At 39.5% G+C, this 26,376-nt stretch overlaps 1 protein-coding gene across 5 annotated transcripts in view; it reads right to left on the bottom strand.

Moving 5' to 3' along the window:
* Positions 1 to 26,376, bottom strand: part of KAT2B (lysine acetyltransferase 2B) — a 62,218-nt gene that overhangs the window by 13,456 nt on the left and 22,386 nt on the right. For all 5 annotated transcript variants that reach the window (XM_039522113.1, XM_039522111.1, XM_039522110.1 and 2 more), the window contains exons 5-13: positions 22,831 to 23,012; positions 21,268 to 21,459; positions 15,847 to 15,953; positions 13,845 to 13,970; positions 9,520 to 9,656; positions 7,655 to 7,863; positions 6,678 to 6,804; positions 2,616 to 2,726; positions 777 to 920 (exon numbers count right to left, since the gene is read on the bottom strand). In XM_039522113.1, the coding sequence (XP_039378047.1) occupies positions 777 to 920; positions 2,616 to 2,726; positions 6,678 to 6,804; positions 7,655 to 7,863; positions 9,520 to 9,656; positions 13,845 to 13,970; positions 15,847 to 15,953; positions 21,268 to 21,459; positions 22,831 to 23,012 (1,335 nt within the window). The remainder of the gene's footprint in view (positions 1 to 776; positions 921 to 2,615; positions 2,727 to 6,677; positions 6,805 to 7,654; positions 7,864 to 9,519; positions 9,657 to 13,844; positions 13,971 to 15,846; positions 15,954 to 21,267; positions 21,460 to 22,830; positions 23,013 to 26,376) is intronic.

The raw sequence follows: 26,376 nt of genomic DNA, 5'->3' as shown, positions 1-26,376 counted from the left end.
TTGAAATCACAAGATCTGACTCCATCACAGAAGGATCCAGTAGCATTGTGCTTTTTAAAGAAACGTATTTGTGAACATTTCTGTTTCATCAGCTACCCAGCTGGACCACATTTCAGAAAAGCATTTAAGCAAGTGCTTAACTGTCACTTTAATGTTAAAATGTTTTGTTGGACCAGGATCTTTGTATGAAAAAATTGTGAACTAGTTAAAGGATATAAGTAAGAACTTTCCACTCAAAGTTACCATTAATGAATGCTGCAATAATGATTACGTAAAACATTTGAAAAATAATTAAAGCAACCTCACAACATTTCACACACCTGCTCACCTAGAATGAGTAATTTCATTTTGTGACATCAGTAATATATCAATAATTTTTTCAATGTTAACTGTAGGAAAGGAGAATTTATGCCTGAGAGATGGTAAATTTATGATAATTTTAAGGCCAGAATAAAATATAGGTTTTAATTAATTTAAAAAATGGCTTGTGTGATATTTTGAATACCAGATATGGGCATGAAAGGGGATAGATGTCTGAGTGCTGACTAAAGTGTTCTAGAAATATTTATATAAGCCATTTTAAATGTGTAGGGTTTTTTAAAACTGTGTTAATATTAAACTATCAGAGGGGTAGCCATGTTAGTCTGGGTGCATGCATGCATCCGACGAAGTGGGTATTCACCCACGAAAGCTCATGCTCCAATACGTCTGTTAGTCTATAAGGTGCCACAGGACTCTCTGCTGCTGTTAATATTAAACAATATTTCATTATTTACCTCTTTTTGTTTTTTAATGATGACAGAAAATTCAGTGTAGGGAATCCTTGGATTTAATTCACATCCCATTAGAGTGGCTCCTTCATAATCCTTGATATAGCCAACATATTTTGCTTTTGGTACTTTAATATCTTTGGAGAAACCCTAAGAAATGATAAACTCAAATTGATACAATGCAATTTTCTTTTTACATTCACATTGATTGTAATTCATAATTGGTTTTTCAAGTAGATTCATTACATTGTCGAAAATATAAAGAAAGAGCTACAGACCATGGCCCTAGTTAGAAGATAAGTAGCTTTACACACGAGTAGTCATTTACTCACGTGCAGGATCATGGCCCATATCAGGAGTAGAAACTAAACTCCAAAATGTAACCAGTTATGATGTGGGGGAGACAGGGAGACAGTTTTATATTCAAAGTAAGATGTTTATAGATGAGTATGAAGGCAACTTTCAGCTCTATTTCAACATTACATTAAAGGGTCTCAATCCTGCAGTCACTAGTCAGGCAAGGCTTCTGCTGAAGTCAATGAAAGTTTTCCCTAAGTAAGGCTGCTGCATTGTGCCCCAAAAGAACAAAACCAATCAGCTAACCTCTTCCCCCCCCTTAAAAATCAAGTGCAAAAAAAAATAAAAAACAAAATATAAAACCAAAGAAAGTTCCAGAGATTACAGCATACAGATCTCATAAAATCTGCATGTACTGGGGACAGAACACCCCACCACACCCACACATACTATAGGTGGGCAACCCCCACAATTCTCTGATGAAACAACGAGGGGGAAGTTCTCCTCCCCTTTGGCCACTTCCTTATGGATTTTCTTAGACTAGCGGAATCTGACTTTTTTTGTTTAAATTTGCCAATATAGGGCCCCAATTCTGAATTTGAATCTGTTATCACAGACCCTCACACTCACATGGATTCACACTGAAGTTAACAGAACTGTGTGTGGGTCCATGGTAGCAGACCCAAAACAGGACTGGTGCTTCAGTGCTGAACTGACTTCTTATTTAGTATCTATTTTAAAGAAGGATCAAAGTAAGATTAAAACACACAGTCACCTTACACTAGACTAAAATTTTCTGCTGGCATAACTCACTGATTTCAGTATGATTTGTGAGCACAAAAGAGATACAAAGTAGGCGCTAAATCTATTTCTGTTCAGTGTGGTAAGAATACTGTATTCCCACATACATCTGTCCTACCTCAAACTCCTTCTAAAAATAGTGGTTTATTAAGAGCATGGAACTGGTAACAGCTTTTTAACATACAATTAGGAAATCAGAAAGTCTGAATTTATCTTAAAAAAATGTCACAGCTGAACTTGGTTAACACTTAATTGAGAGTATTATGTAATCTGCAAATATATTCAAATTTTTCCTTCAAAATACACTGTTCTATAAAGATAGTACCTTAACTTTGGCTAACACAGAACATATTTTGTACATTAAAATAAAAAAGACACTACACATTTTACACAGCTGCTAATACATTTTACTTAGGCCACACCTATACTAGCACTTATGTTGGCAAAATGTTTGTTACTCAGGGGATGCAAAAAAACCACTGCAGAGTGCCACAAGTTTTGCCAGAGTAAGTGCTCGTGTGCACAGGGTTATGTCGGCAGCAGAAGCTCTCCCGCCAACACAGCTGCCACCACTTGTTGAGCTGGTTTTATGATGTCAATGGGAGAGCTCTCTGCAGTCAGCATAACGCAGCTACCCAAATCCTCTTACAGCTCTGTTGCTGTAAGCTTGTAACTGTAGACATGGCCGTAGTGTTTCTACATTTCAATGTCTTACAGTGGCTGAAGACTTTTCTTGGGTTGACTTACTTGTTTCTTGAAGTAGCCAATTGCATATTCATCTGCATACGTGAGGAAGTTGAGAATGTTATGTTTGATGTGATACTCTTTCAGATGATTCATTAGGTGAGTTCCATAACCCTATGTGGAAATAGTTAAGGAAATTCATCTCATGAGGAAAACCTTTTTGCTGTTACATGTATTAGAAGCTATGGAGGGAGGGCTGTTCTTTGAAGGGAGTATTTCTCCAGAGCTGTACTCAAGGTTCGTAATTTAGAGAGGATTAGCAAAGACTGAACTATTTAAAATACTTGGAAGGTCACATATGGGACCCAATGGAAGACACAGAATGTCATAGCTTCTAGTTATTGGTTCACTTTTGATCTAAAAGAAACAACCTCAACTCTCTTGGGGAGTAGAGTGTTGAGCTAGAGGTAATTTTTTCAGGTAGTTGTAATTCAAGGTGAATATCTCTCTATATATTGTATTTAAGTTAAATATCAAGTATACAGAGTCACAACCTTGGGGACTAACAAAGCTAAAGGTGTTCAGATGCTACAATGAGGTATCTGAGAAACAGATTCTTCCTTAAGACTTACTTTGGTCATGTCACTTACAAAACACTTTGTAATGGCTAGGCAGTTGATGTACTAAGAATGCTCTTTATTACGGTAATCATGATTGTTTCGTTGTTACCTTGTCCTCTTACCCCTCTGCATGTTCGTTTTACCCACCTGTTTTTCATCACATGCTAAGATTGTAGGCTCTTTGGGGCAGGTGCCATCTTTTTATTATATGTGCAAAGCACCTGGCCCAGTGGAGGCCTGATCTCTGATTGGGGTCTCTAGGGACTACCACAATATAAATTAATAAATAATGAATAAAGATGTCCCCTGACTCCAAATAAAACAATTCCCAGTCTCATTCAAAAATAGAAGAGAATTATGCAATAATGTAGCTAAAAGTGAATAATCCTACAGAAAATAAATATGCTCATTTACATTTCCAAAATGTCCTATTATTTTTCGCCTGTGATGAAAAGGAATTGATACACACTAAACCCACTAATGAGACAGAGTATTTTATGCTAACTGCACACAATGTAACTGAATTTATCATTCCTGCTTATGTTGCAATTATTGAGGCAATGGATAAAAAACTGGAGTATTTTAAAAAATGTCTGGGAAACATATCTGGGGTCTCCTTATTTCATTGGAAGATTGGGAGACTTCTTATGCTTTGACACAAGATAGAGCAATAAATTACAAAATGGAAAGTACATTACTTACGATTCACTATCTTTAATAGCCTCTGGCAAATGGCAACAAAATTATATCAGGAATAAATAAATAAATACAGAATACTTAATAATGACACATGCTTGAAAAGCCTGTCACTGTGGGGTGTAATACCTGTGCATCAACTTATTCTCAGTGGCTACCTTTTAAAAGTTTGGGGCCCTTTTACAGACTTCACATTTAAAATTACAACCTCAGATTATGTCCTAAATTGCATATTTCTGAAATTTAAGTAAACTACTAAGATACTTGTTTCACCCTTCCAAGAGTACGACAGGTATCAAATACATAATTTGACAACTGACAGACTGTTGAGGGGTCCCAAAAGTTCTTTAGAATTCTCCAATGTGCTCACCATAAAGGGATTTTCAGTGTTCAAATTCTAAATTCACAAGGGTTTAATTTAAATAGGAGAAACCATGATAAAAATGTAATGAAAAATCATTTTTACCTAAAAACTTGAGATGTAAGTGCTAGTCAAGCTTATTTCTCTGTAGCAGAGCAATCCAAACAGTAAGTTAGAGACTATGGGTATGTCTACACTGAAATTAGACACCCGCAACAAGCCCATGCCAGCTGACTCCGGCTTGCAAGGCTCAGGCTAAGGTGTTGTTTAACCACAGTGCAGACATTCAGACTCTGTCTGCAGCCCAAGCTCTGGGACCCTCTCACCTTGCTGGGTCCTAGAGCTCAGGCTGAAGCTTGAGCCTGAACATTTACACCACAATTAAACAGCCCCTTCACCCAAGCCAGCTGGCATGGGCCAGCCATGGATTTTTAAATGCAGTGTAGACATACACTATGACATTTTCAGTGCCCATGATTCTCTGGTCACAAGTTTAGTGACCCATTGCAAGAATTGTAAATTATTTTTTCTGACAGCCAACAAAAAGTCACATCTGAGGCTTTAAGGAATTTTTTTAAAGTAATTCTGATAATGACGGTGGCAATTACATATACCTGGAACATTTTGTCCTAGAGATGATTTTTAATTTAGCTATCTTATTTTATATAAATTTATTTCTTCATTTATTCAAATTTTATTCATTCTCATAAAAACTTCTGCAGCTGAATATTCATACAGAGAAATTACGACATGCAAGCTACAATACACATTTTGTACATGGATGTCACATGCAGCTACTTCAAAACTGTTTCAACTTTCAAAAGCTAAATTAAAAAAAAATGTCCTCCATTTTACTTAGTCCAGCTATCTGAGAGTTTATAAAGATAGCCTCTTCTTGCTGAAAAGCACTTCCTAAGATCCATTTGTAAACATTTTCTGAGTTAGCTGCTGGTGGTGGCCACCTTCCACAGAAAGGAACACGGGAAGCCCAGTTTTCAGATGTAGTTATCTCAAATGTATATGTATGTTAACAGGCAGCCAGGAGTGTAAAATTGGTACTTGTGCACCAAAGTGCTCATGCATGTATTGTTTAAGCAGCTACTTTTGACAGATGGCCTTTGTTAGTTTTATTTGATTGTTTATTTTTTTAAAGGATACCCCAGCAGAACTGTTACACAAAGTGTGTCAGCACAACTTTGTACTAAAACAGCAAAAGCCATTACACAGTGAACACATATTTTTCTAATTATTTAGTCTTAGAAATATACATGTCTGGACTGTTATATTTTATTGTTCAAATCTGCTGAAATGCTGGATGAATGCCCTTGTGACAGACCGCCAGCTAAGAGAGTGAATCTCTCTCTCTAAATCTGGAGTTTAATGAATCCAAAACTGAGGGAAGATACTTAAGGCCGTAAAAGCATTCAACTCCCACTCTGCTATTCCTCCACCCTGGCTCTTTGTTTCCAAGAGCCTGAATGCAGCACATAACTTCTGCCAACTCTGTGATGTGAACTCCAAATTAGTTTCATTCTCATCTATAACCACAGTTGACTGAATATACAGCTACAGCACCATCTAAAGGCAAGAGGTTGAAATCAAAGAGCCATAATTTTGATTCACCTGAAATCCTCTGTTAAAAGGAAATCTGGTTCTGTACTTTTTCATTCTTTAAGCAGAGAGGTTCATTCTTCAAGCATTTTAGGTCAATATAGCTTCGGTGATCGGGGGCATCAAAAATCACTCCTGAGCTCCATAGCTGTGTTGACTTAACCCCTGGTACAGACATAGCTAGGTCGATAGAAGAATGCTTCCATCAATCTAGCTACCATCGTTTGGGGAGGTGGAGTTTCTATGGCAATGGAAACTCCCCTTCTATCGCACTAGGAAGCATCTACACTATGGGTGCCACAGCAGCATAGTTATGGCATCCTAGCTGTGCCTCTATAATGCCCATAGTGTAGACATGGCCTAACATTTAAATACCCTTCAAGTACACACTAGTAGAGTTATACAGCCAGATGCAAGAATATGCCCACTTTTAAAAATTGTATTGTTAATTGAAGTGATTTAAGGCTGTGGTTCATAGCATTACTGCCTCACAAGCAGAATGCCCATTTTCATTCAACTATGAATGTTAAAATAAGCTGATATAAGGCCAGTCAGTGAAGACTACAGAGTAAAGAGCCCAATAATGGGAGCCAACAGATTAGTGTGTTGATGGAAGATGTTTTTAATTATTCTGAAGGGGGTGGCCCTCAGATCTATAACATTTTTAGGCAGTTGAATTGCTTTGTGTGTTAAATATATCGCCAAGTATTCCTGAACAGGAAAGGGAAGTGAGAAGACGGTGATTATGACTATGATCCATTAGTGAGTTCTGGCCCCACAGAACTCAAATAGACTTAATCAACTGTACAATAAATCCACTTCTAACATTCTCTTTACCTTGACTTGTTCATTAGAAGTCACAGCACAGAAAACAATCTCCGTAAATCCTTGAGATGGGAACATCCGGAAACAGATACCACCAATCACACGACCATCTTTTATTAATGCAAGGGTCTTGTGTTTTCTGAATGCATAAAATAATGACAGCCTTAATTCATGGGCATAGCACAGGTGCCATCTTTCCCTCAGAAATTTATTCTTTGCTTTCCAAAAGCAATTATAAATGTCTTCGTTAAACCAATTGCTTGTATTTATAGAACAGTTGCTGATTTAACTAACATCATGTTCTGCCTCTACTGTAAAAAGCCTCAAAGAGTTTTCTTGCCTTTGTCACTATAAGTTATACAGTTATGTTGCATTTCTTATCATGACTTTACCCTGGCTAAATAAGAGACTGAATGTCCTGAAGCTCTGTTAGCCTTTACTACCAGATGCCTGATTCCCTGTGTGCATTCTACATAGCTTAAGTGATCAATTTCCAGCATAGGTCATCAGGCAGTCAATTATTATAGGTATTTCTAAGCACCTATTCTCAAAAGCATGCAAAAACCAGACAAAATATCCATTTCAGCAGCACTTACACCATGTGCTAGCAGTTAAAAGGACAAGACTGTCATCAGTAAACCCTTCCTAGCTGTTTATGGCAAGCTTCACGAATTTTATTGCAAGGTCTGGGAAAATCTGCACTGCATCCATTCCCCACACTAGCCAATAACCAGTGCTTTTAATCTTTAATTTATATGACAGCAAAAATAAAGATTATTTCCAGATTTCTCACACCTTCTGATGATATCTATATTCAGTAAATTTGGAAAGTAGCAACTGATATATTTGCCAGGCTCAATCTCTGTTTGAAATAATAAAGCAAGCATAGAACAGACATGCTTTCTGTCCTTTTTGTCCTGTAAATTGATCCTTTCCTGTCTATCTACCGCACATTACAGACTCTCATACATCAGAAAGAAGATACTAACGGATCAAAGACCAGGCGTGTAATGTACTCCTTTGGCATTCTGGGTAGCTGATGGGAGAATACATTCTGTAAGCCAACTAGCCACATCATAATCTTTTTGTTTGGCTTCTGGTTCAGGGAATTTCCAACTACATGAAATTCAATCACTCCCCGGCGCTCCTCTAGTCTTGCTGCTTCATCCCGGGCTGAATGTGCTGACAGAAAGTTAGTCTGTGTCATGCAAGAGGGGAACAAAAATACATTTGAGAGAGTCTGAGGAGATATTGTCTTAATTTCACATCTATCAACAGGACAATCATGAAATGTTCTAAATCTCCCATTCATCCTTTTACAAACAGAGCTGCCTCTGTGTATTAAATAAAAAGTGACTCTGCCAAATAAGCCTGACAGAGTTTTGATTTTATTACTTTCCATGATTACACAGCTATCTTAAGAATTTGAAAACAACATTTCATTTCCTTCTAATTTTGCTTCTAAAATCTGGCACTTGCGTGTCTATATCTGAATAGAGTGGACATTAATACAGCCAATTTGTTTAGCAACTTCTACTTGTATAACACCTTACCATGCCCAAATGTTTTTGCTTTTACATTGGCATCTACTGTGGAAGTCTGAAAATAGTATCTGTTAATTGCTACTCTAGCAATACTGGAAAAAATACTTTTTGTGGGTCCTATTAAAATTGTGGCTATATTTTGTATTTAAATTTTTACCTTTATCATGGTGAATTAAATGAACAGGTAATGAAAGCTCATCACAGTTACTCATAGTAAACAAGCCTGAGGTACTCCCAACCACCTATCCTTTAGAATGTGATAAAAAAGAAAAAAAGGTTAAAGATAGTTGTTGGATACTAAAATATTTCTAATGCCGTCTGGGAAAAGCCACATACTTGTTTGCATAGTTAGTTGGAACTATCACACTACAGAAATAGGATTGTCACCAATTATAGTGGTGCCCACAGTAACTTTTATTTTGCACTTGACCAGACTTCCAGGCATTGTTTGCTTTCCAGAGCAAAGTTTAGCTGCTGAGCATCCAGTCACTGCCAGGCCCTGCGTCCTGATTGTCCCAACATTCACAATGAACATACCCATTAATCAGATTTCAAAATTTGGGTAAGAACCTTGTAAAAGCTCCAAATCTTCTGCAGCCTCTGGCTGAAACTTGGCAAATACGAAAGACTGGCAAAACATAATCAGGAGGAGAGTGAAGAGAAGGAAGAGCTGGCAATGCAAACCAAAAATGTGTGCAATGTTGTGGTGTGTATGCTAATGTAGAAAATGGGTAGAATGCAATTCAGTCTCCCGTGGCCCCCCCTCAGTTAAGGAAAAAGCTATAGGAGAAAAAGCAAATAAGTTGTTTCATTTTTAAGCCTCAGCACATCTACATATTCACTAAAGAAAAATCGGCCCTGCTGTGATTGGCAGAAGTTTCAAATCTGAATCTAATATTCTGCTACAAGATTTGTACCAACTTCACCCATGTCTTAAAGTAACAAGAGAAAATATGAAACATCTGCAATTAACAACGAAGTATTATAGAACTGCCCTGTAGTAAAGTACCTTGTGAAACAAGCTGTGAGCAATCTGAGTAGCTGAAGCATTTCTTTGCTACCACCGGTATCAAAGTGTCTTTGTAAATGGTAGATATTATATAACAGAAGATTTTTTTTGACTATTTATTGTTCTGTCAAATGCCTTTCACTTGAGAAACAGACCAAATATTTTCCTTCATTTTAAGTAAAGAGAAACAAGGCACGATAATTATAATGGATCCTTAAATTCTAGTAGTTTATATTATCCTATTTGCATTGTAATGGTTACAAAAGTGAACCATCAATACTGCCAGGTCTACATTTCTCACCTCTGGCCCCAGCATCGCAGCTGGATCGGTAATTGTTGACATCACTTCATTGATCAATTCAATAGGAATATCTCCTACAACTCTGGGCCTTTTTGAATCTTCCTGAGAATAAGGTTCAGTGTTCTTTCTCTTCTCTCCTACACAGTCAAATCAGAACAAAAAGAAAGGATAATTTAAAGGCCAAACAGGTTGCCCCAGACACAGAACATATTCCATTTATAAGACAAAAGCAGGAAGAAATTAGCCTAGTGAATGCTGCAGTGGATCAGAGCAAGCACAAGTCGGCAGTTAATCACTTTCCTAATGTAATTGATGTCTGTAAATGAACTAGGATTTGAGGTGATTTTTCAGCAATGCCAGAAGTGAATTTTACAATTCACAGTACTGACATGTGATCAATCTTTATGTTAACAAGTCCGTACTAGGCATGAATCCATTACTCAGAGCCCTAGGAAATCACTACAAGTCTTGCTAAAAAACCACACTATACACTTAAGTTGCAACTGAGCTACCACTGAACTAATGCAGGCAGCTCATGTTCCCAAGATTTAAAAAATTAAAGACAAAGTTGGTTAGAGGGGGGTACCTGAGAAAAGAAACATTTATTTATTAAAAGCTGAAAAGTTTAGGATGAAAGAAAGCTCTATAAATGCAGAAAAATTATCAACAGAGATAGCACAGCAATGTACTGCCAAGGTGCAGATGAGAGTTTGAATCTGCAGGGCACACTACAGGTACCACTACCCAAGTGCTCGCTCCTGGCTCTGCTGCTGGCAGCCAGGGAGCAGGGCAGGGCAGGCTGCTTGGCAGCCAACCAGCACCCCGGCACCCACACCGCAGAGAGCCAGGAGCCTGAGCAGGCCGGCCAGCTTCCAACACAGGCTCCTGGCAGGATCCAGTGTCCAATCCACTAGCTCCTGGAAGGAGCCGACGGTTTTCAAACTGGGCATGCCCCACAGTTTGAAAACCTGTGCGTTAAATAGATGGCAGAAATCGGGGGGAGGGTGCACATGACCCCATATGTTCCCTTGCGCATCACCACTAGGAGCCACAAATATGCTTGCTCACCCCAGCGCTAAAATGCCTAGTTATGGCTCTGAGGAATACTCACCTCAGGATGCCACTTTTACAAATAAAAGCACACAGCACTGAAAACAATTCTCTCTCTGCAAACCTGTCCCATAATGATTAAATCTCTTCCCACTACTATTTAACATGTAATTATGGTATGAGGAGTGACTAAAAATGGCACCTTCTCTAACTCAACCTAGCTCCTCACTGCATTGCTTTACTGATCAAAACAAATTTTCACTCTAGTCTGCACTAGAGACAATATAGCTATTTAAGACAGAGCTGGATTCTTTTCTCACTTATGTACCATCCACAAATCTGGCAGCTAAATTCCAGCTGCATAATCTATTACTTGTGTAGCAGACAGGAAGAAAAGAGCTTAGCTTTCAGGTCCCATGCTGCATTTGCAAGGCTGGCATTTAAAAAATAAACATATTTTGATTTGCAGTATTAACTGCTTAAATATGAAAGTCCTTGAGAGGATACCCCAACGATGTCAGTTTAATAATTGCTTGTTTGCCTTTATCTGCACTTTAATCTTCTCCTATTGTTGTTGGCAGCATGTTGTGTGTCTAAGCACTATGGGACTAGGTTATGAATCATCAACTTAGACCATGTTCTTGCTTTAGTTGGTCTGCATTCTAACATTAGTCCCAGATTTTGGTGCTTATATATAATTTCATTTTTTTTAAACCTAGAAATAGAAAAAAATGTCACTGGTATGTTTGTTTATATCAAATTATCAGACGTAAACATTGCCTTTATGCTGGAATGTCAGCACTGACTTGAGGACATACATACATTTGCTTGCACTATTTTATCTCCATAAATTCACATTAAAACCATTTTGCCTCTCATCATCACAATATCCTCTTCAGAGATTTGTATTGCCATCATCTTGAAATCACATCAACCTCACAGACTTGCACTAACACTGTTATGTGCATTTGGGGATGACAAGAAACCCCAATAAAGTGAATGGTGAATTAGCACAATCACAGAAAAGTTCTGAAACGCTGCTCATGCTGAGGAGCCAATAGTTAGGGCCCTACCAAATTCATGGCCATGAAAAACGCATCAAGGACCGTGAAATCTGGTCTCCCCCCATGAAATCTGGTGTTTTGTGTCCTTTCACCCTATACTCAGGGCCGGCTTTAGGCCGATTCGCCCGATTCTCTGGAATCGGGCCCCATACCTAAGAGGGCCCCGCACCAGCACCTTTTTAATTTTTACTCACCCAGCGGCGCTCCGGGTCTTTGGTGGCATTTCGGCAGCGGGTCCTTGAGTACCACCGAAGACCCAGAGCGAGTGAAGGACCTGCTGCTGAAGGGCCGCCAAAGACCCGGAACGCCGCCGGGTGAGTTCAAATCGGGCCCTGCACTTGCTAGAGCCAGCCCTGCCAACACTGTACAGATTTCACGGGGGAGACCAGCATTTCTCAAATTGGGGGTCCTGGCCCAAAAGGGAGGTTAGAAGGTTATTTTAGGGGGGTAATAGTATTGCCACACTCACTTCTGCGCTGTCTTCAGAGCTGGGCAGCCAGACAGCAACGGCTGTTAACTGGGTGCCCAGCTCTGAAGGCAGCGCTCCGCCAGCAGCAGCACAGAAGTAAGGGTGGCAATACTATATCATGTCATCCTTACTTCTGCACTGCAGCCTGCAGAGTTGGGCGGCCAGAGAGTGGCAAATGCTGACTGAGGGCCCAGCTCTGCACATAGCAGTGCAGTAAGGGTGGCAATACCATACCATGCCATCCTTAATTCTGCTCTGCTGCTGGCAGCAGCTCTGCCTTCAGAGCTGGCTCCTGGCCAGTAGCCGTCGCTCTCCAGCTGCCCTGCTCTGAAGGCTGCACCACCACAGTGCAGAAGTAAGGGTAGCAGTAACACAACCATCCCTACAATAACCCTGTGGCACACACACACACACCCCACTCCTTTTTGGGTCAGGACCCCTACAATTACAACACTATGAAATTTCAGATTTAAATAGCTGAAATCACGACATTTATGATTTTTAAAATCCTATGACCGTGAAATTGACCAAAATGGATTGTGACTTTGGTAGGGCCCTACCAATACTACAAATTTTTGCCATTTTCCTCAAAACATCAAAAGTTCACTAAATCCATTTCCCTTTAAAAAATTAACTCAAGTAATTTTATCCAAAACTTGATATAAAACTGAAGCTAGTTCTGTCTTACATGTTGTGATATCTTAGAACTAAATATCCACTATTGATGTTTTTTAACTCATTGTGGGAACAAAAGTGCAGCTGGTCTGACAGTATATATATCATATTTCAACCATATGTAACTTTAAGAAACCAAGATATTAAAACTCCCAATCAAAATACAATAGAAACAACGCTGGTGTTAATTATAGACTGAGATGTAATGTAGTAAAGGCAGACTGAAGACTGTTTTTAAAAATGAGTTAAATGCTGAATCTCCCAAATAGCATGGAGCAGAGATTATCCACTATATGACTAATTATAAATTTATCTTTTATTTGTGTTTGGAAGCCAGAGGACTGTGACCTCTCTGCTATGATGCCCCAATAAACATCACACTGAGATGTTACAGCTTTCAAGTAAACACTCTGGAGCACAAAGACAACATATGAAGGGAAGGGGTCTGGGTTAAGATTTTTTTTATTGCGTTGCAAATATTTTTGGTGGTTGTTTTTTTAATTGTCTCATTTTGTAACCCAAATAGCTTACGCTGATACATGCTGGAGCACAGCAGTGGAATGGAAGCCAGTAACGTGACTTCAAAGGACTTTAAACTACAAGAAAAAAGCAAGTTCATAAACAGTTATGTGCCAATATCCCTCTGCTTCCTACTACTTGGAACATTACGCATGTGATCTTTTCAAAAAAGATTTTGGGGTCACCTTTGATTTTTTTCTTCTGGATTAACATGGGAGTTTTAAATCATATCTGTAAACAAAACAATGGTCTAGTAAATAACTGAGAGCTTGAACTAAATTGGGCATCATTTTGCTTTCCATTAGAGTAGATATATGCCCCAGAGTTCAACATGTGGTGAATGCTATGCTATAATTTTTCTACATTAGAAAGGACACCAATTCTTTAAAGTTGACTTGTTTTCTCCCATCCCCCAAGGAACAAGATCTGAGATTTCAGCTATGCCACAGCTATTAAAAACAAAGAAAACTATAGATTTGACACAACATAAAACCATGTTGTGATAATTAGGCTGAACAGAAGACAAGATCAACTTCCTTTCAAGTTACCTAGAGCTGGATCATGGCAAGAAGAAACTTTGCAAGCAGGACTCATACTTCCGCTGTTGGGTTGTTCTAGAGATGAAGGACTTGCACTATACGAAACAGACCTTGCCACAGGGGGAGGACTGATAACTGCAACAATATAAAAGAGAAAGAATGTTCAAGACGTTAGAATTTACCACAACACTAACTGGAAGAACAAACAAACAACTTCAAAGAGTTACACTGGTAGCGAGTATCCAATGGGTTTTCAACAGCATTCCATGTTAGGTAGTGCAATCAAAAACCAGGGTAAAGAATGCTATTTGTATATATTTTTAGAAAGGGTTTTTTATTCTGATTTCTTTTATTGTATTTTAAAATTTGATACGGCACAGCAAGACACATTCCGTGGTGAGCAGATGGGGATTTACGAACTATATTTTCTAAAAGCTTCCAGGTAACAAATATAGCTCTAATACCTTTCCATTGTATTACAGAGCTAATTTTATTCCACTGCCAATGTCAGGCTTTATTCCTCTGCAGTGTTGTGCATATGCTAGTAAAAATGGGCTTCCTCAACATACCTACCTAGCTAGCTGGCATTCTGCCACGTCAAGAAACGATTAGCAGCTAGTTCTCAAGGGTCTTCTAGGAAAAGATGTATGATTTCACTGAAGTGCACTCCTCTTATACTACTTGGTCTTGCCTCAGCGCATGGGGCTGGACTTGATGACTTGTTGACATCCCTTCCAGCCCTACATTGCTATGAGTCTATGAACATGCTACCCAAACCAAATCCAATGAAAATGACTCTTGTGGCACCACTTAACACTATACAATTATTTTTCAAAACAAAACCCCCACACTTCTCCACCCCTTCTAAAATATATTTAATGCCACATGCTCAGATTTGTTTAGTGCCACTAATCATTTTCTGACAAGGAGGTTCCTTGGAAACTGGGCACATGCAGTCTCTCTCTTTGTAAACCCTTACTGTTATGTCCTCAAAAGCAACAGGCCCCCTTTTAATTGTTTTCTGAAGCATTCACATGGGAAGAACCTGGCTACTTTGACACCTGAGGAGTATAGGTCAAAATTTGAAGTTTACTGAAGATTAGCTGATGAAATGGCCTCTATAACAAGATACATGTAGTGCTCTCTTATACCGTTCATAAACAGGATGGATTAGGTGGGGATGGGGGACAGCTTAGTCTAATTTTACTTGGCACTTTAACAGTTTGCCTATTTTTATAGATATATTTTTCAACATGTGTCTTCCACCCCAACCTCGCAATGCCCATATATGATTGGATACTAGTTAGAAACTAGGAATTACTCAAAGTTACATGCCTGTCCCAATAGAAGGGTCCCTAATCTGTAGTAAGAGTCCCATTATCAGACACACACAATGCTTCCCCAGTTGACAGTCAGGAAAATCTACATCAGATGCTTCTATATCCCCAACCCTAACTTCGGTAGTCTAGTAGATAGACCGACTACTGAGCAGTATGAATGGATTTTAAATATTCTACAAACAGATACATCTTTTCCAGATTCCCCTGGAAACTTATAAGTGCTGCTTCTTTGATATTGCCATGAGTAGACTTCTGGGGAGCTGTGACTAGGAGAAAGCATTTCTCTGAACTGAGCTGATGAACAGCTAGTATAGGGCAGGATGTGTCAATGGACACCAGGCAATGCTTGAGGGAGCTCTAAAAAAACAAGACAGCTAAAGTACGTATTACAGCAACAAGATATAAAATGTTCTGAGGTAAGATACCAGTTGTATGCCTTTGCAGAGGAGAGTATTTCATCATTCCACGAGGAACCAGAGAGACTGCTTCCTGTGTACATCTGGACATGGACTGATATTCAGGCTACCGGTTTCAGCAGAAGCTGCCATATAAATCTGCATTTCCAGTACTGCCTGCTTACAATTACACCATTTTCTCTCAGTGGAAGATTTTGCAGCTGTATTGTGTTCTTTATACAGTCTCTCCCTGACCCTGTCCTAAATTCAGATTACCTGTTTGGATTCCTAGCTGGCCAGTTCGAGAAGAGGAAACCATGAAATCCTGATCCCAAATAGGAGAATTCTGACTATACACCTCTTCCTCTAGCATGGATAGAAACCTAGATGTAGAAATACAGAGGCAATATTAAACACCAAAGAATTACTACTACCCAAAGGAAGATAGGCCTTCCTTCAGAATAATCATTTAAAACTCTCATTAAAATCTTTTGAATACAGAATGAAGAAACTGGAGAAGCTGGTGATTCTACAACTGAACATTGATGGATGGTTTTTTAAATATTTTTTTAATAAAATACCCATGATGAACATGTAAAACCTGAGGTTATATACCTTAACTAGATGCTAATGTTTCCTCTACTAAAACTTTTTTCGATCACAGGTGGCATACTACATTTACATAGCTAGCACAAGTGAGGGCATTAATAGGACAGCTGTGTGTTGATAAGCAAGAGTGTGTTGGTCTTATGCAACTGCAAGAAATTTATTTCTTATTAATTCTGAAAAATCTAGTATTTAGCATGAGTTTGCATTCTTACTTTCATGTTCATGCACAAAAATCCCAATAGCACTAGCCACTTACATCGGTTTTATGAAAACACTTCCATGTAACTGTGTAATTGCACCTAGTGCTTATATGACATTTTAAAAATTAGTCTGTATGTTTAGAAAAAATGAATTTACTTTACACTCTTTTATTAAATGTCTCACAAGCATAACACGCCGTGTTACACATCAGAACATCCAGCATGATTTCATAGGACCACTACATCAATTCCCTTTCATAGCTCAGACAGCTGCACACCCTCTAGATAGGTCTACATTGAAGCTGGGCCGTGTAATTCCTAGCTCTTTTACACATACCTGCAGAAGTTTTGACTGAACTAGCGTGCTAAAAATGGCAGTGAGACGACAATGGCACAGGCTAGACACCAGATTATGTAGCAAGGATCTCAGACAGCACTGTACTCAGGTGGCTGGCTTGAGCTGCTACCCATGCCTCCATGGCCACATTGTGACTTTTAGAGAGAGAGTGTGTGTGTGCGCGCGCACGCGCACCCCCATCCTAGGAACAACAACGCCCCCTGCAGTGCAGTCATATCCTGAGGAACACGGAAGGGTTTTTAGAGGCCAGAAGCTTAACACCACACCATTTTACTCTCTAGACAAATCATTATTTATGTGAATTGTCCAACTGAAATCAAATGTGATCATTTGAGTGAGAAATCAGTTAAACTGACTCAGGATCCAGGGTTGAATTTCCCTGAGGTTTTAAAGGTCAAACCAGTAACCTAGGCAGTTTCAAAAGAGGATTTAAAGAAGTTGCAGGTGCTGTCCCAAGGTCCCCCTGCCACATTTTGTGGTTTTACCACCTCATTTTTTGTTTGTAAATATTTTTCTCTGCCATATCCCGGTGTGAGAGACCTCACAAAACAATAGTGAAACTGACTTTGCAGGAGATTCAGTGATATTGACTATGTAAAGTGCTGCTAAGGGCACTAAGAAAAAAGGCTGAAGATGTGATTGTTAGTCCATGTCTTTCCTTCTTCAACCTCAACTACTCTCATCTCCCTATAACCCCCTATAACCACAGCAAGTACAAGATTTCAGAAGGTCTTTGGGGGTAAATGCAGCTAGACTGTTAATAGGTTTTAATGCTGGAAGACCATCTGATTGTATTAGTTTAAAACCCAAACCACCTTCCCCATCCCCCCCCCCCCGCCACATATATATAGATATACATATGTACACAGTCCCAGACACTAGGCAGTGGACACAGACACGCACACACAAACACCACTCAGTTCCCAAGTGATATCTCACTGAAATAAGAACCTAGATCTTCATGGCCAATTCAGTTCCCAGCTCTGCTTTCCCATCTCCTTTCCCATATCTGTGGCTCAGTTTCTCCACTGTAAAATAGGTGGATAATGAGACTAATTACCTTTGCAAGTTCCAGATCAACAGCTGCTATAGAAGCACTGAGTATTAACGGCTACTTATCCCTCCTGAAACCTCAGTCCAGTTTTAATCCTTATTATGGTCCTTCCTTTTTTCAGTAATAATAACAAACATTAATAATAATTCTAATGTATAACTATTATTTGTATTACATTAGCATCTGGAGGCCCCAAGTGATATCAGGATCCACTGCGCTAGGTGCTGCACATACACATAATAAGAAACAGTCCCTGCTCCCAAGAGTTTATAAGCTAAATAGACAAGAGAGATAAAGGGGCGGGGGGAAGAGACACAGAGGCCCAGAGAGGGAAAGTGACTGGCCCAAGATCACACAGGAAGTCAGGAGCAGAGCCAGAAACAGAACCCAGGACTTCTGGGAAGAAGATTGAGAAGTGACTTGTTTGTGGTGTTTTAATGCCTGGATTGGGTTTAACTAGCAGGTACATAAGGCTCTTTAACACAACAAGAACCAATGGCTGGACGCTGAAGCCAGACAAATTCCCATTAGAAATAAGGCCCACATTTTTAACAATGTGGGTGAATAACCATTGGAACAAAGCCCCAAGAGCTGTGATGGATTCACCATCTCTTGATGTCTTCAAATCCAGACTGGATGCCTTTCCGGACAATGTGCTTTGGTCAAACACGAATTATGGGGTTCAATCTAAGGATAACTGGGAGAAATTTAATGGCCTGTGCTATACAGGAGGGCAGGGTAGACAATCTAATGAGCGCTTCTGGCTTTAAAAAAAATAAACAAAAAACAAAGTGATAAATCTATGAGTAAGGACTACTCAAAAAGGGTTTGCAGGACTGAATTTTATACATCGTACATTTATACACATATACACCACATGGAGAGTTAACTGATATCCACTATAATTGAAAATGGCTATATAACGTTTTAAGCAGTTGAGACACCCCTCTCCCCCCAACCATTTTCAGTCACACTGACAGTGAGCATAGCAACAAGTTAAAGTCTAGTTCAGGCTGTTTATAGGTGTCAGAAATATTGTATGTACGTGCCCAGTACACAATTGTCCTTGTACTCCCCTCATTGCCTAGACACCCACAGATATAACATGTGTATACTTACATTGTGTCAAAAGGACTTTAAACTTGTACCACAGAAAATACTTCTGAATTAACCCTCCTAATTTTTTTTTAAATACTACAATTTTATCTTGGTTAAGAAAACAATAACCTCTGGGTACATCTACACTGCAATAAGAAACCCATGGCGCTGAGTCTCAGAGCCTGAGTCAGCAGACTCTTGCTCGTGGGGCTCAGGCTGCAGAGCTAAAAATAGCAGTGTAGACATTTGGGCTGGGGCCCAAGGCTCTGAGACTCACCCCCTCACAGGGTCTCAGAGCCTGGACTTCAGCCCAAGCCTGAATGTCTACACTGCCATTTTATAGCCCCACAGCCCAAGCCCTGGGATTCTCACAAGAAATTTTTTGGTGGCCTCAGAGTGCAGCTGGTGGCCACTCTGACAATTTTTCCTAAAATACTTAATTAACAAAGGAAAAACAAAGAAATATGCACAGATACATGTCCAAATCATTGCAATTTATTTATGTAGGGCTTTTTCGCAGACAATAATAAAAATAATGTACAGTTTTCTCTGTTCTTTATTGGACCTAACCAGAATAAAAACAAAAAAATGTGTTTTGCATGTTCTTGTCCCTTTTTGTTGTTGTTTCTTTTGCTTTTTTGGTTGCTTATTTTTTTAAGACTTGCTAGCTAGTAAGTCTGTTTGCGTGAAAGTGATATTTGTATTTTGTTAATATCACTTTTCACAGCAGCAGCCCGTGGCCAGGGGATGGAGCCCCCTGCCACACGGCTGGAGCCTGCCGCCCACCACGCCAGATCTGAAGCCCAAGCCCCACCGCCTGCCTGTTCCTCCAGCATTTGTGGCTCCAGAGGGGGACAGGACCCAACCCCTACTGGCAGCCCTCCCCCTCCCCCTCATCACCACCCAGGAGGCTGTGGTCACACGAAAAACCCCTGGTGGCCCTTGAACACTTATGTTATAATTATAACTATATCACATTACAAATCCCTCAAAGATTGCTTTTAAGGCACATGTGCTTACCCACCACATGTGGAGACACCGGTGAACAAAGGACAAGTGACCATACAGGGTTTGACTGCTGAGAACTTTGCTTTGAAAATAAGAATTCGCTCAGTATTCTAAACTGTAGCTTGCAGAAGGAACTAAGTCTAGGTAGCAGAGGGAGAAAGAGTAGAAAAATAATTCAGAGCAGGAGTACAGTGTATAAAAGGTTTACTATTCCATTCATACTTCTCACACATCTTTGTATATGCTTTTCTTAGAAAAATCAAGATGTTACAGGGATAAAAGTGCTTTTCAAATTAAATTTCCACCAAGCCTAGTACAGTTTGGGTTAGAACCATAACTGTGTAAACATGGCACCTTCTTGATCCAGAGATCTGCTCTCTATTTAGCATAATACCATCTTACTTTAGGGGCCAGATTGTGATCCTCTTTCCCTTCCTGAGAAATACCTTAACTCCACAAGCAGTTCCGCTGACTTCAGTGTAATGAAAGGTAATATTCAATATGAGTAAGGGGTATCACAATCTGGCCCTTACTAACCTAGGAGGGTTTATATTGCTCTTTACTCCTGTTAGTGTTAATCCATGCTAGCATTTGACAGCTCTTTGCTGAGAGAGACAAGGTAGATGAGCCAGTATCTTTTATTTGACCAATTTCTGTCTGAGAGAGCATAGAAAGATGCAGAGCTAAACAAACTAATAGAGAACGAATCTATTGTACTACTTAGGGCTGGTCTACACTACCGCTTAAGTCAATTTAACTTGTATCGCTCAGGGTTATGAAAACGACACCCCCCTTGAGCAACGCAAGTTACATCGACTTAAAGCGCTGTCGACACCATGCTATGTCAGTGGGAGATGCTCTCCTGCCAACATAGCTTCCAACTCACATGGAGGTGGGGTAATTATGCCGACAGGGGAGCACTCTCCCGTCGCCATAGCACATCTTCACCAGACACGATGCAGCTGCACCAACGTAGCGCAGTAGTGTAAAATTGCCCTTTGATACTTATGTGGCCTAAAGAAAAGGAAAAAGAAACAGAAACAGTGTCCAATCATAAATTCCAGTATAAAGTGAGAATAACCCCTCTGGCAACAAAAACAGCCCCACGTATAAAACAAAACTCCAGCTCAAAGGGATACAGCCACTGTATTAAATATAACTAGAAGGTAGGAATGTACTAAATGACTACATGTAGTGCAAGTGACAGCAGAGGCCTGGTGTAACATGTGTGTCATTGAACATCGGAGTAAATTGTCTTTCTGTTGCAGATGTAACCAGTTAGTTGTTCTAACAAGCATTTTTACATCTCAAGACAAAATTCCATATTGCTAGTTAACAATCTCAAAGGAAGATGAGCAGTTACTCCTTACTTTGGAAAATGGGTGAGGATTAGTGTTCGTTTCTCTTGAGGAAGCTTGTCTTTTTCCTGTCTAGCCTGCTCCAGGAGTTGCCGTCTCATAACAGTAAAGACAGAGCGTAGCAGAGTTCTCCCAAAAACCTGTGTGGTTTCGTATCGAGGTAGACTGTCACAGAACTGGGGAACATTGCAGTAACACAGCCACCTACAACAAAAAAGCCAGATAATTACCTCCACCTGGGAACCACTAGCAACAAAAGAAGATTAAATAACTATACAAATCCAGGTTAGGTCCCCTGCACATATAGCAAAGTAGCACTTGCATGGTCTGCCATTTCTCTGAAAATTGGGTAACTCTCTCTAACCTTCAGACCCTGTAAAACACTCTTGCTGCTGAATGAGGGAGCATATCAGACATACCCTATCATAGCATATGTGCAGGAGGAATGTCACTTTGGTATTAGGACTAACCAAATCTATCTAAACTTTCCATCCCTCCCTTTCTCCAAGTCACTTTCTCTCACTAAATCTCATCCTAATATTCTCCTTTTTTCCATTAACTTACAAGAGATTCATTCCATAAAGGATTTTGTTATACTCTATTAGCAGACCAATATAAAAATACAGCATTTTGTGTTACATCTCTCCAGGGGATGGATTGTGGCACTGAAGGAGTTAAGCAACAGTAAAGTTGACTATGTAGAGCAGTGTAACCGTTAATTTTATAATCAAGATTTAAGTCTGATGTGATATCATACCCGCTCATTTACACACACTAATGTGTGTCATCACAGATAGGGGAATAAGGACTACCAATATGATGGTCTATTATGGTATCAATGATTCTTATTTACTTAGGAGTATTCATTTTTTATCTGAACACTTTTTGCCTTTCCTCTTTAATACAGCTGATGGACCTGAAGTTTTGTAAAAGTGAGAAAATTAAGATGATCAGTGTCAGGATGGAGAGCTCTGTTGATCTTGAACTGCAGTCCTTTCTAGCCCCCTCCTTGGAGCATTTGTTATTATAGAAAACTAAGTAGCACCTCTGCTGTTAATCCAAAAAGCAACTATACTACTTTTTAAGAAAAATAAGTTTACTGACATTAAAATATATTAGTTTTTTCCAATAAGTCATTCTTTAGAATTCTGATGGAAGTAGTGAAAATATACACATGAATTTTCATTTTAAGGAATCTAATAATGCCAGGTAACCAGTTGGCTCTCAAATCTTTAAAGATGGTATTAATTTGCACATTTCTCATACTTTAGTTTGAAACGGAGGCTTTGAGATTTCTAAATTTTTAAAAAGGTTTTTAAACAACAAGCTTTATGAACTTATAGTGCATGAAATGAAGCCCGACATTCCACTAAGCATCCAATCAGATTAAGAGTATTTATTAAATACGGCCCCAATTCTGTAAATAGAAGTGACAGCATGGGCCTCTTATGATAGCATTGAAGTCAGTAGGTCTACAGGAAAAAACAATGGTTGTAAGAAATCTCTGTTGGTGCATCTAGCTACAGAATCAGGGCCTATATTCTGAAAGGGAAAACTGAAGCGAAGCATAGTTACCGTGTATAGTTCACTTTATAGCCAGCAATGTCTTCATTAGGAGATCTCAATCTTCGCTGCAAAGGTGTCTCCAGATGCCAGTAATTGATGCGGTTTAGAAACATTTTAGCCAGTTCAACTATCGTTTGCCTTTCCTTTGATGGTAGGTGGCTAAATTTGTACTGTACAAAATTATTCACTCCCTTAAAACAGAGGATGAAAGTGATGATTATTTAACAATTTAGGCATAATCTTTTCTCCTGTGAGCACTACTAGCTTTTTATATATATATAACAGAACTTGTATTACAACACAGAGAAAATACACATAGGGTCATTTGAAATATTTGCTCCTGCCAGAGGTGTAACTGAAGTATTGGTTCTGCTAAATGGAAAGTCATGCCTGCTCAAGTGTGTTTGATTCTATTTCCCTCTAGCGACTGGCCTATAATAAGGGGCATACACCGCTACATAAATCTCTTACTTCACATGATATAGATCTTTTACCAGGGAAAGGTCATGCGCTTTTTCTTGGATGCCCCACATGTGCAGTTTTGTTGATGACCATGCTGTACTCTTTGTAAATTGACATTCACTTGTTAGAAATTAACTGCTCTGAGATTTAGGCCTGGGACTGAGAAAAGCATGTAACATACTAGCTAGGATGTTGCCATCTGAGAAGGACTAGGCAGATGACCACCTGTGATTACTGTTACTGACTTGCCAGAACTGCATGCCAACTTAGCAGAATGTTTTGGCACAATCTGTCTGCCACTGAGTTGTCCACTCTCAGCCCACTTACTGTTTGCTTCAACGACCTGTTAGGTCTTGTCCTTTAGATTTTAAATTCTTTGCGGCAAGGGCTGTTATTAACTATATGTTTGTACGGCACCTAGCACAAGGGAGCCTTGCCCTGGCTCAGGCCTCTAGGTGTTATCACAATACAAATGTCAAATAATAGTAATATGTATGTGTAACACTGTTTTCTGCTGGAAGGAATTCAGATCTGATTAAATATTTGTGGTTGTGTCACTATCTTGTGGCATTAGTCTGCAAAGAGTATATACATCAACGTGTTAGCTGATGTGGTGGAAGTCTGCATTTCAGAAACAAAGTCTCTGGGTTGTATCCTCCAATTCTGTATGTGTGCCATGTAGTCGTGGATTCATTAAACTCACAGGGTCAGACCAACCCAATCATTGGTGAGTCATACCAACACTTTCCTGTTTCTGCAAAATTTAAGTTTTCACTTAAGAAAAAAAGTTTCTATTCCTTATGATTGAAAAGACATCCTTTTACGGCAATCCATTTCAGTTCTGCTTTCTGGTGTCAGCAGACAGACTAAAGCAATAGCTCTAGGAGAGATGTAAGATTCCTGCAATCATCCCCATGAAAATGGTTTCTGCCCTCTGCTGAGGAGGGTTTCTGCCCTCTTCCCCATCTCTGCAGGGGTCTGCCCTCATCCCAATCATCCAATGGTGGCAGGGGAGGGTGGGACAGGCTCAGAATTCACACTCTGTTAGAGCCAAGCCACTCCCCTTGCCCCCAAGAGGGAAGAGAGGCACCAGTGGGAGCCTAAGTTCCCCCTTTCCCCTCCGCCTCACCCACACGGAGGAGAAAAGGGTGGCATGCATGTCCCCATCACTCCCCGACCCACTAATGACACACCTCACTAGCAGTGCCGATGAGCATTAGTGCTGAGGACTACAGATGAAGATTTAAAGAGAAATATCGTTAACAATATTTAATTCCTGATCATGTAAGCAAAAACTTCCAGCTACTTTTGAATTGTGGGAGGAGCTTGGAGTACTTCTCTCTTACTCCTGTTTATACAGTGTGTTATTTCTTCGTGAATTGCCCGTACTGCGTATGCACATCACTTCACTGCACTCTTTATATTACCCCTTTAATAAACACTCAATTAAAGATAATTAAAATGTGTCATTAAAATAAACTGCCACAATTTATACTCTTACAAACAAAAAGTAGCACTGCTGCCTTAGCAAATTTAATGTGTGATTTAGATTGTTTTATTTTATAGCAATCCAGAATTTACCAGAAAATATTGTTCATTTGACATGAAATCCTTTCTGAATAAACTGTAAAGAGAATTACCCCCTCATATCAACCTGTAGCGATTTCTTAACCCAATTAACCAAAAGGAAAACTTAAAATGCTTTACTACTAAAAAAAAGTTCTGTACAAAATGTATATTTTAGGGATTAGGAGTATATAACATTACGTACACTAATTATTTTTTGAAATAAGAAATTTATTACATAACATTATGTATACTCTAATTATTCCTAAAAAACAAGGAATGCCGCTGTGAAGAGTGTTATTTTACTGAATTATGATAAGCTAAACTCAAAGAAACATCTACACAGTGTGCCAGTTTAAAATAGGCTATTTAATAAAAGAATATACTTCCCATTAAGCCACAGATTGCTTGAAAGATATTCAGGCCCTGAAACAGCACAGTATTCAAGCAGTCTCATTGAAGTTAACAGAACTGCTCCTGTGTTTGTGGATAAACACATGCTTATGCATCTTGCTGAATCAAAACCTCAGTTTCTGTGTATGTTATCTATCTATAGATGTATTAAAAAAAGGCACCAACTACTGTTGGTTTTCTTTCAGTTGTTTCTGCTTTGTAATGCTGGGGTGAAATCCTGGCCCCACTGAAGTCAATCGCAAAACTCCCACTGATTTCAATAGCGCCAGGATTTCACCCCAGTGCTATATTCCTCAACCTCAAATGAGGCTTTGCCAAGTGTACCAAAATAAACAAAGATCTCCAGTGTAGACCAGCCCTAAGAAAGTCTACTATTTAAACCACAGCTGCTGACTTTAATTTTTCTTGGTGGATGCTCCACCACCGCTTCACCCCGAAGTCCTGCCACTACTCTGCCCCTTCCCCCAAGGCCTCAACCTCACTCCACGTCTTGCCATCCCTGCTCCACCCCTTCCCTGAACCATGCCCTCACTCTGCCTCACCCAAACCATCCACTCCCAGTCTTTATTCAGGCCTAATTTGATGGTGTCTAGTTTGCAAATTCATAAAGACTGGGAGTGGATGGGTCACTACAAAAAGTAATTTTCCCTCTGCTGATACTCACACCTTCTTGTCAACTGTTGGAAATGGCCGACATCCACCTTGATTGCATTGGCCTCATTAGAACCACAAAAGTAATTTTCCCTCTTTTCAGAGTAGCAGCCGTGTTAGTCTGTATCCGCAAAAAGAACAGGAGTACTTTAAGGTGCCACAAGTACTCCTGTTCTTTTTCCCTCTTTTGATATTCATCCCTTCTTGTCAACTGTTGAGAATAGGCCACTTCCAACTTAATTGAATTGGCCTCATTAGCAATGACCCCCCGCTTGGTAAGGCAACTCCCATCTTTTCATGTGCTGTAAATATATACACTGCTGCTTGTATTTTTCACTCCATGCTTCTGATGAAGTAGGTTTTAGCCCACGAAAGCTTATACCCAAATAAATGTGTTAGTCTTCAAGGTGCCACAAGAGAGGCCTCGCTGCTTTTGCTGATATAGACTGACATGGCTACCAC

Source organism: Mauremys reevesii, linkage group 2 (assembly GCF_016161935.1).
Source record: "Mauremys reevesii isolate NIE-2019 linkage group 2, ASM1616193v1, whole genome shotgun sequence".
Taxonomy (NCBI): domain Eukaryota; kingdom Metazoa; phylum Chordata; order Testudines; family Geoemydidae; genus Mauremys; species Mauremys reevesii.
The sequence above is the reverse complement of the archived record's forward strand: the minus strand, read 5'-3'. Positions and strand labels throughout refer to the sequence as shown.